Source organism: Typopeltis vanoorti, chromosome 10 (genome assembly GCF_054136105.1).
Source record: "Typopeltis vanoorti isolate ZY-2024b chromosome 10, IOZ_Tvanoo_1.0, whole genome shotgun sequence".
Lineage (NCBI taxonomy): Eukaryota > Metazoa > Arthropoda > Arachnida > Uropygi > Thelyphonidae > Typopeltis > Typopeltis vanoorti.
In genome coordinates, this window is record NC_143558.1 from 96,558,329 (window position 1) to 96,572,172 (window position 13,844).

Consider the following 13,844-nt stretch of genomic DNA (forward strand, 5'->3'; position numbering starts at 1 on the left):
TTAGAGCCACTTCTGGTTGATGGCACCATCACATTCCATCCATGTGGTTTGAACTGCTTGCATTAAAAGTAGAAATTCAAATAGTTCAAATCATGTGATCAGAATTTTATTTTTGGCTAAATTTTGTAATTATTTATATCTTAAATAATTACATTACTTTGTAATTATTTAAGATATAAATTTACCAAGTATAAATGCTTTGTAAATTTTGTAATTATTTATATGTTAAATAATTACTTTGTGGAAGAAAAGCTTGGTGAAGAACAAGCTGGATTCAGGCCAAATAGAGGCTGTCAGGATCATATCTTCACTTTACGACAAATAGTCGAGAAAGCATGGAAATATAACAAACATCTGTATTTAAGTTTTGTCGATTTGGAAAAGGCATATGACAAGGTGCCAAGAGAGAAGCTATTCAATATGCTGCAGTTATATGGTGTCGATGGGGCATTATATCAAGCAATACTTAGTCTTTATTTGAGTGGTAAGTCAGCAGTTAGAATTGAAAGAAGTACAGGAAGATGGTTTAATGTTAAATCTGGTGTGAGACAAGGATGTACATTATCCCCTCTGTTATTCATTATCTATATGGATCACATTATGAAGGAAAGTGGTATTAAACATGATATCAAAATTGGAGATGTTAATGTCAGCTCTTTGCTTTATGTGGATGATGTTATACTTCTAAATAAATCTGCTACAAGTCTGCAAGATTCTCTGACTAAATTGAATAGCTGTTGTAATAGATATGGTATGAAGCTCAGCAATAAAAAGACAAAGATAATGAAAATAGGCAGAATCATTGAAAATATCAACTGTGTTGTGAATGGAGAAAATGTGGAACAAGTAAAAAATTTCAGCTACTTAGGCACGACTTTTAGTGAAGATGGTAAATTAAATATAGAAATAGACAACAGAATCAGCAAAGCTGGTATAGTGGGAAGTCAACTGAATAAATTCATATGGAAGAAGAGAGAAATTAGTCGGAACAATAAATTAGCTGTATACAAGACAGTGTTCAAACCAGTTTTAACTTATGGATCTGAGAGCTGGGTCAGAAGTCAAACACTTGACCAAAGACTAGAGACCGCAGATATGAGAGTCCTGAGAAAGATTATAGGCATGAACAGATGGCATCAATGGCAAAATCGTATTAAAAATGAGGATATTAGGAAAGAACGTGACATTGTCAGCATCCAGGAATGCATTAGCAGAGCTAATCTCAGGTGGTATGGTCACTTAAACAGAATGGGCAAAGAACGATTAGCAAAACAAGTGTTCTCTGCCAGGTTGGCAGCAAAACGACCCAGAGGAAGACCAAGATATAGGTGGATTGATACAGTACAAAGTGCCTTAGACGATAGAAATATAAGATCTGATAATGTTGGAGTCTTGACAAGTAACAGACGATTTGGAGGAAAATTGTAGATAGGAAGTTAGTAATGATGTAATTTTTTTCATGTAGTACTATCATATCCTGTACACCCCTTGAGGGTACATGGCAGGAATTTGATGATGATGATGATGATTATATCTTAAATTGCAATGTTCTTCAGTAATTGTTCTACCACCCATGCATCTATACATGCATCACTGTAATAAATTTAGTTAAAACTTCCAACATGCATCACTGTGTTTGTGTCACAAGTTGTCTTCTTGACATGGAGTTCTATCTACAGCTAAAAATAACAAATGTAAAACCAGATTTCACCAAAATAACTTATTCTTAACAGAAACAATTTTATTTGTCTCATTAAACTTTTTTCGTTATTGAACATTTAAATTCATGATTTCTGTTTGTACTGAATGTATATTGAATTCATATAACTAAAAATGTATTTATTATTATTATTTCGTGAACCTTCAAGGAGTCCAAAGACTCATCAAGGGAGGGCACCTACTCTACAACTCTCCATCTCTGCCACTTCGTTCACCAACTACACCAAACTGAAATTTTTTAAATTATGACATTGCTAGATGATGATTGTAGTAATGCCATAATTAAAAAAATTTTCGCATGTTGGTAATTTGTTATAACATAAATGTTAAAAAAATAAATATCTTTATAATTATGTGTCTGAATGAAATATAACTTCTCCCAAATTTGCTTTTCCGTGGGAGGGGATACACTGGTGTTACTAAAATTTTAAAAGGGGTACGCGGGTACTGACTGCAAGTTTTGGAAATACTGATCGTCTAGATGATGGAGAGGATATCTTTTGGTGAGTAGATAAGGATAGCTAATTTTTTTGGTATGCTCTGAAGGAGGTCTGTATATTATATCTTTTAAGAATGTATGTACTTTTTTCCCCCTCTGAGGTGCCCTGGATGTAAGAGAATGCAATGAATTTTTTTTTCTGGTCTGGATTTTTTTTGGGGGGGGGGGGGAGTTGAAGATTTGTAGAGAGCTTTACTGATTTAGTCAAGAGGGAACAATAGGCTGAAAAACTGTCCCATGTGACTGATTTCAGTGGAGTGGATAGTGTTGTCGTGACGACTCTTCTCTGTCGTGTTCTAAATCTATCTAGTTTCAAGTCACTTTTATGAATAATACAACTAATTACGAAATGATCACCGATCCAAAAGTAGGGAAATTTATATTTATACTGCGCCACCCTATTCTTAGATTAGTCTATATAAATAGTAGGATCAGTTCCAAATTAGGTTAGCAGTCATCTCATTAAGCCGAATCATCTATTATCATTTTACTTGGGGTTCCCGCAAGATTCGAATATTTATGAACGGTGCAATAATAAGGAATTCAGGCAAACACAATATTTAGATCAACAAAATAAAACATTTAATATATGATATGGTTAACAAATACAAGAACTCTATTTTAAAATGGAACTATACAATTAACTTAACACATCTTCTTAGGTCACAGATGCTAATTCAATGTTCTAACTTTCATATACTATTCACAGTCTCAAAAACACAAATCTTCTTATCTCAGGTTAATATAACAATTTCACATCTTATTCAGTCTTCACAAATCTATCAGCTCAATGTTTATATTCACAGCAGGCAATAAACTACGTAAGCTATATTCCAAGCAAATATATTCCCGGTCCTTGAGCATCGGAGGTATATTACAGTTAATGCTAGAATAGAGAAACTTATACAACTACTCTTACCAGACAGATTCTTCAATACATCAAATTATTGAGAGAGCACTTATGAATTAACTTAATTAACATTAGCGGAACACACATAACAAATATTCTCCATAGTTTAAACTGTATTACTGTAAGTCGCACTTCACTATTCCAAACAACAGTAAATAGGTACTAATATCTTTTCCTGTTCACTTTTCTCCAAGTAACCAATATAACCTTTTCCTAGGGCAACACAGAATTTAATCGTAATCCAGATTAACTAGAACTAATCAGAATTTTCGCATTGACTGTCCAGTTTCCTTTTATCTGATTACGGCATCAACCTTTCTTCATAACAACAGCAGTTTTCGCTTATAACATTAAACTTTATGTTTCACTACTTATAGGTTCACTTCCGAACACTATACTCATAAATCTCTGCCCTGAGGAATATATATTCTTGGTTCCGCAAAACTCTCTCCTCCTCCTTAATAATAATTCTTCTCTAATCTCCCCTTCTATGACCTTCCCTCTTCTCTATATATCTATCTATATGACCTTCACTCCCACCTTACGTTCGAACGCCACGCTCTACTCCACTCGTGGTTGTTTACGCGTGCGTCTCCATAACAACAGACTGCACGTAAACATTTCGCTAATGTAATGTATGGTCTATTATTATTCATGAGTGATTACATAACATTAAATATTTCACAAATAAAAACAACAGAATATTTAAGCTACTTCTTTAACTTTTTGATTACGTATACAGTTAAATATAAATTAACACTTTACGTTACACCATATATATTTAGTTACACAAAATTCTAAACATATTATTATTTTATAAGTTAATAGCAGGTCAGATTTTGAGTAAATATTTAATTAGTAATTCTTATTTAAGGAATAATAAACAATTTTATATAAACCATGATTAATATTTAATAAGCCATGTTAAATGTGAATGAAAAATAATAAATTACATAACATGGCTTCATTCACAATTTAACAGTGTGGTCCAAGCAGATGGTTCTAGCTGTATTTACGTTTTAAGGTTTTGATAATACCATACTGCTGGAAGCAGTTGTGGTGAAAAAAAAATTACATTTTTGTTTTAATCCTATACCCAAGTGCAAGCATAAGCAAGAAGAAACTTCATGACTAGTCTGCTTGCATATGTAAAAGACTTCACATCAATTGGCTTAGTATCTCATAATGCAAAAACATTATGAGAGGGGATAACTACTTTAATCAAGGTTGAAACCAGTCTAGGTAGTGATTTTTCCATAATAATTTTGCATTATGGGATACTTAGGCAAGTGATGTGAAGTCAAGAGCCTCTACATAGCAATTTCTTAAGTTTTTGAGACAGCTATCTTAAGCAGTACATAACAGAGACTACACGTAATTCAATTGGATTTGATTATCATATCATCAGAAGATATTATTGTAAATGAAGTGTCACATCTTCCTCCAGCTGATAAAAGTAACCATCAAGTTATCACTTGGGTGGTGGAATTTTGTGAGAATGAATTATATGTGAAATTATAAGGCAGGTGATTATGATGAACTCATGAGGTGGCTTATAGTGATATAATGGAATGAGAAATTGGATGGGAAGGAAATCAATGCTGCTTGGTCTCTACTCAGGAACTATCTGGCAGAGGTAATGACTGAGTGTATTCCAAAGGTCAGGAGATTAAATGAGGTAGGTTTAAAATAGATGACTGAAGAGGTGAAGCATGCAATCTTGAAGTAAAATGCATTGTGGAGGCAGCACAGGATGAGTGGCAATCAGTTATGAGGAGTATAAAGAGCAAGCAAGGAAGGTGACTCACTTAGTAAGGGTAGTGAAAGTTCAGTATGAGCAGCAGTTAGCAGAGGAGGCTAAAAGAAATCCTAGGGAGGTTTTTTGATATGTGGCCAGTAGAAGGAAGAAAGATTATGGGAGGATGATGTTGGTCAGTGATAACAGAAGAATGATAAACACTGAGGATATGCTGGTAGTAGAATTGTTAAATGAGTAGTTTATTAAAGTATTCTGTCCTTGTGATTGTAACATAATGCAGAACTTGAGAGCAGTGGAAATGAGGGAGGAACCATTAATGGTAAGTGGGCAGGAGGTATATGAAGAATTGTAAACTTGCAACAAGGCCATGAGACTTGATGGTATATCACTACATGTCTTGAGGGAATGTTCCAGGGACTTGACAACAGCTTTAACTTACCTTTTTAACTTGAGTCCTAGATTGGCCCAAGTTCCAAAAGAGTAGGGAAGGATGGCAAAATTGTGACTAAGGCTTCAAATTATAGGCTATTCAGCTTGTCTGGAGTTGTGGTCAAGGTGTTGGAGAAGCTAGCGAGGACAAGGATTCAGAACTGAGATGACAGCAGAATAATTCTCTTTAATGGATAGCATGGGTTTGCTAAAGGAAGATCATGTTTTTAGTAATCTGCTTACTTATTATAACAGGGTAACAAATACACTGGACAAGGGGGGGGGATGTATATACAGTAGTATATTTAGAATTTGTAAAGACTTTCAATAAACTGCCACATGACAAACTAGTAGATAAATTGGAAGAGATGGGATTGAAATAGAGATTAGTGTATTGGATTGAAGATTGGTTGTTTGATAGGTATCAAAAGGATGTGTATAGATCTGTTAAGGGGGTGTCCCTCAGAGGTCTGTTTTGGGGCCATTATTAAGAGCAGTAGAAATTTGTATGTAAATGACATTGTATGTAAATGTCATTTACATACAAATTGTTTAATTTGTATGTAAATGATTGGAAGGGACTTAAATGGTGTTCTCTACAGTTCTCTTCAGATGGTGAAAAGTGGGGGAAAGTTGTGAAAAGTGGAGCAGATGTTGTATTCATCATGCATGCAGACCACTCGAAATCAAAGTATTATAATGACTGAATTAGAAAGACTTCTTTCTACATGGATTGAAGATTGTAACCAAAAATAAATCCTGCTAAGCACTGATCTTATAAAATCAAATGCATTAAGTCTCTTTGCAACCTTGAAAGAAAGGGATATCAGTGATGGAAAAGAAGAAGAATTCCATGCTAGTGCTGGGTGGTTTGAGCATTTCAAAAAGAGAAATAGCCTACATTATGTTTGAATCACAGGTGAAGCTGCAAGTGCAGATAAGGAGGTGGCTGCAAATTATACAGAGATTTTGAAGAAGGGGGAGGGGGGCTATTGTGACCAACAAATATTTAATGTTGATGAAACTGGCCTTCGACACCACAAGGTAAAAGAGGGTATAAAGAAGATGAGATGAGAAACTGGCCTTTTTTTTTATGCATATGCCTTCCAAGATTTCTGGCCAAATCAGAGAAATCTCAGCCTGGTTATAAAGTCACAAAGTCAAATGAAATGACTGCTAGCAATATGTGAGCCATTTGGAAGCACATTCTCCCACATTGTGCAAATTATTTTAAGGCTTTTCAAATGAAATGGATAATGTTGTTGAGGAAAATTTCCAACAATGGGCATGAAATGGGTTTTGATGATATTGACAATGATAATGTCCAAGAGTTAATTAAATCTCATTCTGAGGAACTGAGTGATTCTGACCTGCTAAATTGAGATGCACAGCAGGAAGATCTTGAAAAATATGAAGAAAATTTAACTGCTGACAGTCAGCCAAAAGAGATTTCACAGAAACAATTTGAAAATATTTTTCGTACAATCAAAGTTTTTAAGCAGCAAAGCTTAGAGGCTGACCCTGATGAAGAGAGAAACAGTAAAATTTGCAGAAGAGTAGAAGATGCAATAGGATCATACCATCAGTTGTATGAAAAAAAAGGAACAGAATGCCTGCCAAACTATGTTAGTTCAATTCTTTGTTAAGAAGTAGAATAATAAATTTATTTCTATATATGTTTTATTGCATTTCTGCTTCATGGTTTTCCTTTAACTTGGCCCTGAGACATATTCTAATTCTTTTATTAAAAAAAAAAAAATGAAGGGTCAAAAAAGAAATTTGAGCAATGTGTTATACTTTTTCCCATAGGTTATTATATTTCATTAGTACATTTTTGATTAATAAGCCCATTTTAAAGAATCATGCACTAGACACATTAATCGAGGGATTGCTGTACATTCAACTTAACCTTTTTTGGACAAATGAACCAATCTTATATTCAATTAATAATTGACGAATGTCGAGTCTGGTCTTGAAAAACATGGGATCAAGAACACTGTACACAGGATGTGTACAGTGTTGTTAATTGAATAATGCAAAGTTGCCATAGAAGCATCTGGAAATTTGAATAGCCATTCAAGGAAAGTGCTGATATTCTTCTATATCATCTCAACCTTAATTTCACCAATAGAATATTCATGACCAAAACTTGTAAAACTTATTAGCAACTGCACAATTTTTTTTTTTTTTTCAGGATCCTAACTGTAATAATCTATAACCAACCACCATCCCAACTGTACATGCAAATAGCACAATGATATGAAGAGGAATGCAGTCATGTATAAGTTAAGAGATTACTGTTCTATTGAGTAAGATCTTTATTAGGCTATAATTAATTACTGTGCAGATTTGGCCACAATTATTAAGATGATAAAGATATTTTGAACGGTTCAAAGAAAAGTGAATAAGACTGCATGAGATTCAGTAATGCTAAATATGAAGACAGAATGAATTTCATTTTTAGAGTCTGGTGGATAATATCATGACTGTGCATTTCAGTGAAATTTGAGTGACACTGTGTACATCCCAAGACAAGCCTTTAATTGCAATCAAGGTCTGATGATAATAATTATATTCTTTGATATTGATATCAAAAATAATGTTTCTCTTATCAGGAAAAAAAGAATTAATGTGCAAGTTTTATTTATTTTTTTGCCATTATAATAATTTATTTTAAGACATGCTATAAAAATGTAATAAAAATACTTACGATTCTGCAACTTTTGATATTTTAACATTTCTTCTGTCTAATCTGCTTTTTATTGCTTCAATCTGAAATTAGAATCAATGTCCAATTGAAATTCATTAACTCATTTAATATGCAGTTATATAGCAGAAACTGTTCATATAAATATTAAAATGGTGGTAAGGCTTAAATTAAGGCTAAATATAAGATGGTAAAGAAAACTGAGGATTTATCAAGTTTTATTTATACAAAATGATCTGTTGTTTTCAGAGTCATACTGATTTAATAGGGCAACGGCATGCATAAAACATTACTTAAGGATACTAGACTATAGTGGACATGCAATTATATTCTTGTCTGTATCCATAATTAATAGCATTTATTAGAATGAGAGGGGGGGTCACTTCCTAGACCAGTTCTGAACTTAGCTAAGTTGATACAACAGCAGAGTAGTAGGAATTTTCATCTCACTAACATATTATTTAGTTTGTGTTCAGAGAGATACTGATTTCTTAGAGCAAACTGGATTCATAAAACATTTATTTTTACTGAACTACACTATTACTATTATTACGGGCAAACTCCAGGGAGTCATTAGACTCATCGAGGGAGGCCCCAAATCATATTCATCACAACTATTCAACATTCATACAGTATCTATCATACCTCGCCTTAAACTCATTCACTGTCACAGCATCCACCACAGACTCAGGGAGCGCATTCCACTCATTCACTACTCTAAAAGTAAAGAACCCAGCTCTAACACCTTTACTAACCACACTTTTGCCCAGTTTCCATGGATGTCCCCTAGTCCTCCCACAACAACCAGCCCTGTTCTCAAATATATCTTCTGAATTAATTTTATAGAAACCCTTCAGTAATTTGAATGTCTCAATCATATCCCCCCTCCTCTGCCTATCAACCAATTTTTGCAACCCACAAATCCTCAACCTGTTCTCATAAGGTTCATTCCACAGACCTGCTATCATCTTGGTCACTCGCCTCTGAATCCTCTCTACCTCCTCCCCATCAAGAAGAAACCTAGGTGACCAAATCTGGGCACAGTAGTCGAGATGGGGTCTTATAAAGGCTCGATACAGAGGGACAATAACCTGCTTGTCTCTGCTTGTCAACGTATTCTTCAGCAACCAAGTGATTTGATGAGCTGATTTGGTCACTTTTGCAATGTGTCCCCTAAATTTCAATTCCTTATCCACCAACACTCCTAAATCTCGTGCCTCATCAATTTCCTGGAGCACAGTTCCACCAATGCAGTAAACTGACGCCAATCTTTTCACCCCAAAATGCATAACCGTACATTTTGCCACATTAAATTGACATCCATTCTCCTCAGCCCAGACCTCCAATCTATCCAAATCATCCTGCAAAATTCTGACGTCATCTGCATTCACTATTGCCCTCCCCAACTTCGCATCATCCGCAAACAAATGAACTGTTCCTCTCAGATCCTTTCCTATATCATTAATGAACAAATTAAACAGCAGTGGTCCAAGAACAGATCCTTGTGGCACACCACTAGTCACAGGCCGTCTTGTGGACTCTACTCCTGAGTAAACCACTCTCTGATATCTCTCCGTCAACCACCCTCCTATCCATCTCACCAACCCTATGTCCATCCCCATATGCTGCAATTTACTGATTAGAATTCCATGTGGTATCCTGTCAAAGGCCTTAGCAAGGTCCAGTAGAATCACTGTAAACCCATTACCCTTATCCAGTTCAGCTGTCACTGTGTTATAATACGTGAGCAAGTTACTGAGGCATGACCTACCCTTCACAAAACCATGCTGTCCCCGATACAGTATCCCATTTTCTTCTATCCAGTCTTGTATTTTCCTCTTGACTATTTTCTCTAAGACCTTGATAATGATTCCTGTTATGCTGATTGGCCGGTAATTTTCAACAGTAGCCTTGGAACCACCTTTGTGCAGCGGAACTATTTTCCTCTCTTTCCACCCCCTTGGGACTGACCCAGACCCGAGGCTCAAGTTAAACAAAATGGTCAAGGGCACTGACAATTCTTTAGCCGTTTCACGTACGACACGAGCTGGTATACCATCCAATCCCACAGATGTATTGACACTGAGGTTCTGTAATAGACTAGTTACCTCTACTTCATTCATCACAATTCCAGTATAAGCTGTTGGTTCTTCCATTCCTGCAAAGTCACCACCTGGATGATATACTCTTGCAAAGTGCTCGCTCAGTAATTCCACAATATCGACTGATTCAGTTACCTCCCTACCCTCAGCATTTTTTAAGATCATTCTACCATGAGCATTTTTCCTTTTACTTGCAACATATTGAAAAAACTGTTTGGAATTCTCTTTAGCCTGCATGGCCAATTTTCTTTTGTAATCTGCTTTTGCTTTTCTTACCACCCTTGTTACCATCCTGGCCTGAGCTTTATACTGTTCCTGCACCTGATGGTCACCTTTCTCCTTAAATTCCCTCCACAATTGTTTCTTTTTTTGCAGCTCAAGCTTAATAGTGTTATTCATCCATTTAACCCCTACTTGATTTATTATTCGGACTCTTGGTATACAGTCAACCATTGCCTCCTGCAAACAGTTCTTAACCACCTCCCATGCACTATCAACATCCAGCCCTTGCAGTTTTACATGCCATGGCACTGAGCCAAGCAATATACTGGACAAGCAATTATATTCTAGTCTGCATCCATATTATTATCATTAGTATTAACACCAGACCTCCATGAAGTCAAAAAGACTTATCATGGGAGTTACAGGCAAAGCTTATGAAACTTCTTTAAATGCATTCAAGGCAGTAGCCATGGTTTTATTAGTAGGTGGTCTTGTTCCAGTAATCTAGTTACATTTGGTGATAGGGTGACAACTTCCAACTTAAATGTCTCAATCATATCTCCTCCCCTACTGTTTACGAGGTTTTACAAATTGCATTCCTTCAGTCTGTCTTCAAAAAAACTAAAGACCAGTTCCATATCTCCAGTTACCACAACCCTTTTTAATATATCTTCATTAATATGAAAACTAGGACCAAATCTGTGCACATTAATCCATATGAGACCTGATCAAGGCTTTAGAATGGAATCATAACCTCTTGAAGACAATTTCTTCAAGCGGTTTCTACACATCAATGTCACCTGAGTCATTGCCATAATATGATGTGATGACTTTGCATCATTATATTGTTGCTTACTAAATTTCAGAATCTTACATTTCTCAACAATAAACTGACAAAAGTGTCACTCACTTGCCCACTCATACAATCTATTCAAATCCTCCTGTAAGGCCACAACATCTGCTTAATTCCACATTATTATTCGTGACACCTCTAAGGAGTCCGTAGACTCATTGCGGGAGGACACTTACTGTACAGCTCTCTGTCTTCACCACTACACTGAACCTCTACTACCAATAATCTACATCAACGCTATCTACCACCCACACCACAACTAGTACTTTTTGTCTGTAAATTGCGTGTGTTCTAAAGGGCCGATTTGTCTGTATGCAGGATGAAAAACCCGAGTTTCCGGGAGATAAAATCCTGCTACCTCCATATGAGATCAGCTAACTCACCTTCAATTGAAAAGTCCATATAAAGATTCCTCCCGTCATGACGAGAATCGAACTTAGGCCTTTTCTAATCAAAGGTGCAACATACTGTCGTTCTTCCAATTGCGCTACGGAGGGTTTTGCATCATTTGCAAAAGTTGCATTATCTCCAGATAAATTCACCCCAATATCATTAATAAAGAAGATGAACGACATTGCCCTCAAAACCCCCACACCACTAGTGACTTTCACCATTTGGGATACCACACCCCCATACACAACTTGCTGATATTTATCTGCCAGCCAGTTACAAATCCAACTCACTAATCTAGCATCAAATCCCATATGCTCCAATTGTGTTAGAAAGCTCTTCCTCTAGTGCCCGTAAGGTTTTTTTTTTTTTTTTTTTTTTTATTTCGGCTATATTTCGGCAATGTCACATTGCCATCTTCAGGAACATAAAGATATGGTATGTGCACTAAGGAACTAACAAAGCAAATGAGGAAGAAAGTAAGAAACTAATGTTGTTTCTAAAGTCCTAAACGTGAAAAAATACGTACTCGGCACGTGAAAAAATACGAAAACCTGACAAAGACTTCTACTTCTGTACCCCATTAGGACTTTAGGAACAAAATTAGTTTCTTACTTTCTTCCTCATTTGCTTTGTTAGTTCCTTAGTGCACATACCATATCTTTATGTTCCTGAAGATGGCAATGTGACATTGCCGAAATATAGAAGTGATTCATTAAAGTTATCTTTAATTAATATACTTTATATGCGTTGTTAATTCCGTAAATTAATTACCAGTTATGTCTAACCAACGTATAAGTCTTACTACTAGAATCATGATCATCCACGGAGATGCAATCGCACGAAAGGCCCGTCAATACGGCAAACTGAGGTTGAAGATATCGAGGCAAATAAATCGTCTGACGTTCCTAAAACGCTGCCGGGATAACAAAGTGATCCCCAACTGTGTCAAATTGAAGCACCGTTTTACTTCCGAGAAAGCTCTACGCATTTATAACCGCACTAGCTTCGCCCTGTTAAGAGAACAAATTACCGCGACGCGCGTTCTCCTTGCCAACGAAAACAAAACCTTACGGGCGCTAGAGGAAGAGCTTTCTAACACACTCGGCCTTGATCTATGGTCTATACTTCATGACATCTCATGCACATCGGCAAGAAAGGAATTCGAAAAAATACGTAGTTGGCACGTGAAAAAATACGAAAACCTGACAAAGACTTCTACTTCTGTACCCCAGCCACCACTTAACACAGTAGTCAACCTCTCGTCGGCAGTTTTAAAGCCTGAAGCACTTTCACGTGGTCACAATTTCGCCCTAGCTCCCAAAAGGATACCTGCTGAAGAAATCATGATCCAAATAGAGCGTGGAATTCGCAACCTGCCTAACCATATCGCCAACAACGTGAGACTGGATGTAGTCGGTGTTCTCACTAAAGCCAAACCTCCAAAATCCAACTTATCCAAAAACGAATATACAGCCCTACAAGAATTAAAAAACAACAAAAAAATAGTAATCACCAAAGCTGATAAGGGAAGCGCCACTGTGGTACTCAATCAGAAAGACTACAAAGGTAAGCTAAATTCTTTAATACGAGACCGTACTACTTACCTCCCCATTGAATATATAATCCGACCAGCTCTCAGATTAGAACTATCCACAGACTCCTTAAGAAAGTCACTTCTTGGCCTGTGGAAGTCATCAACAAACTTAAACCTTATAACTCTAGACCCCCCCCGATTATATGGACTCCCAAAAATACATAAACAAAATGTGCCATTGCGTCCCATAGTGGATGGCATTGATTCCCCCACATATAAATTAGCCAAACATTTAGCCAAAACGCTCACACACTACACTGGCAACACACCATCACACATAAAAAACTTGGCCCACTTTAAAGCCAGTATAGAAAACCTCACACTCCAACACACTGACATAATGGTCAGTTTTGACGGCTCCTCCCTATTCACTAATGTCCCACTCAAAGAAACCCTTGAGCTCATCCAAGCCAAGTTTCCTCCCGATATCTCAGCCCTATTTCAGTTCACAATGAACTCAGGCTATTTCGTTTGGCAAGGAAAGTTCTACAAACAGATAGAGGGGACAGCCATGGGTTCACCACTTTCCCCACTCTTGGCCAATTTCTTTATGGAGACATTTGAAGAGAAAGCCTTAAACTCCGCCCCACAAAAACCCACTATTTGGCTTCGTTATGTGGATGATGTGTTTGCTATTTGGCCACATGGCTCAGACAC

The 13,844-nt window shown here is 36.4% G+C and overlaps 1 protein-coding gene across 1 annotated transcript in view; it reads right to left on the reverse strand.

Annotated features, from left to right (window-relative positions):
• The window catches only part of LOC150102612 (regulator of G protein signaling 7-like), a 463,836-nt gene that overhangs the window by 120,078 nt on the left and 329,914 nt on the right, over positions 1 to 13,844 (reverse strand). Inside the window, exon 10 of the mRNA XM_090398711.1 lies at positions 8,027 to 8,088. Coding sequence (XP_090254837.1) covers positions 8,027 to 8,088 — 62 coding nt within the window. The remainder of the gene's footprint in view (positions 1 to 8,026; positions 8,089 to 13,844) is intronic.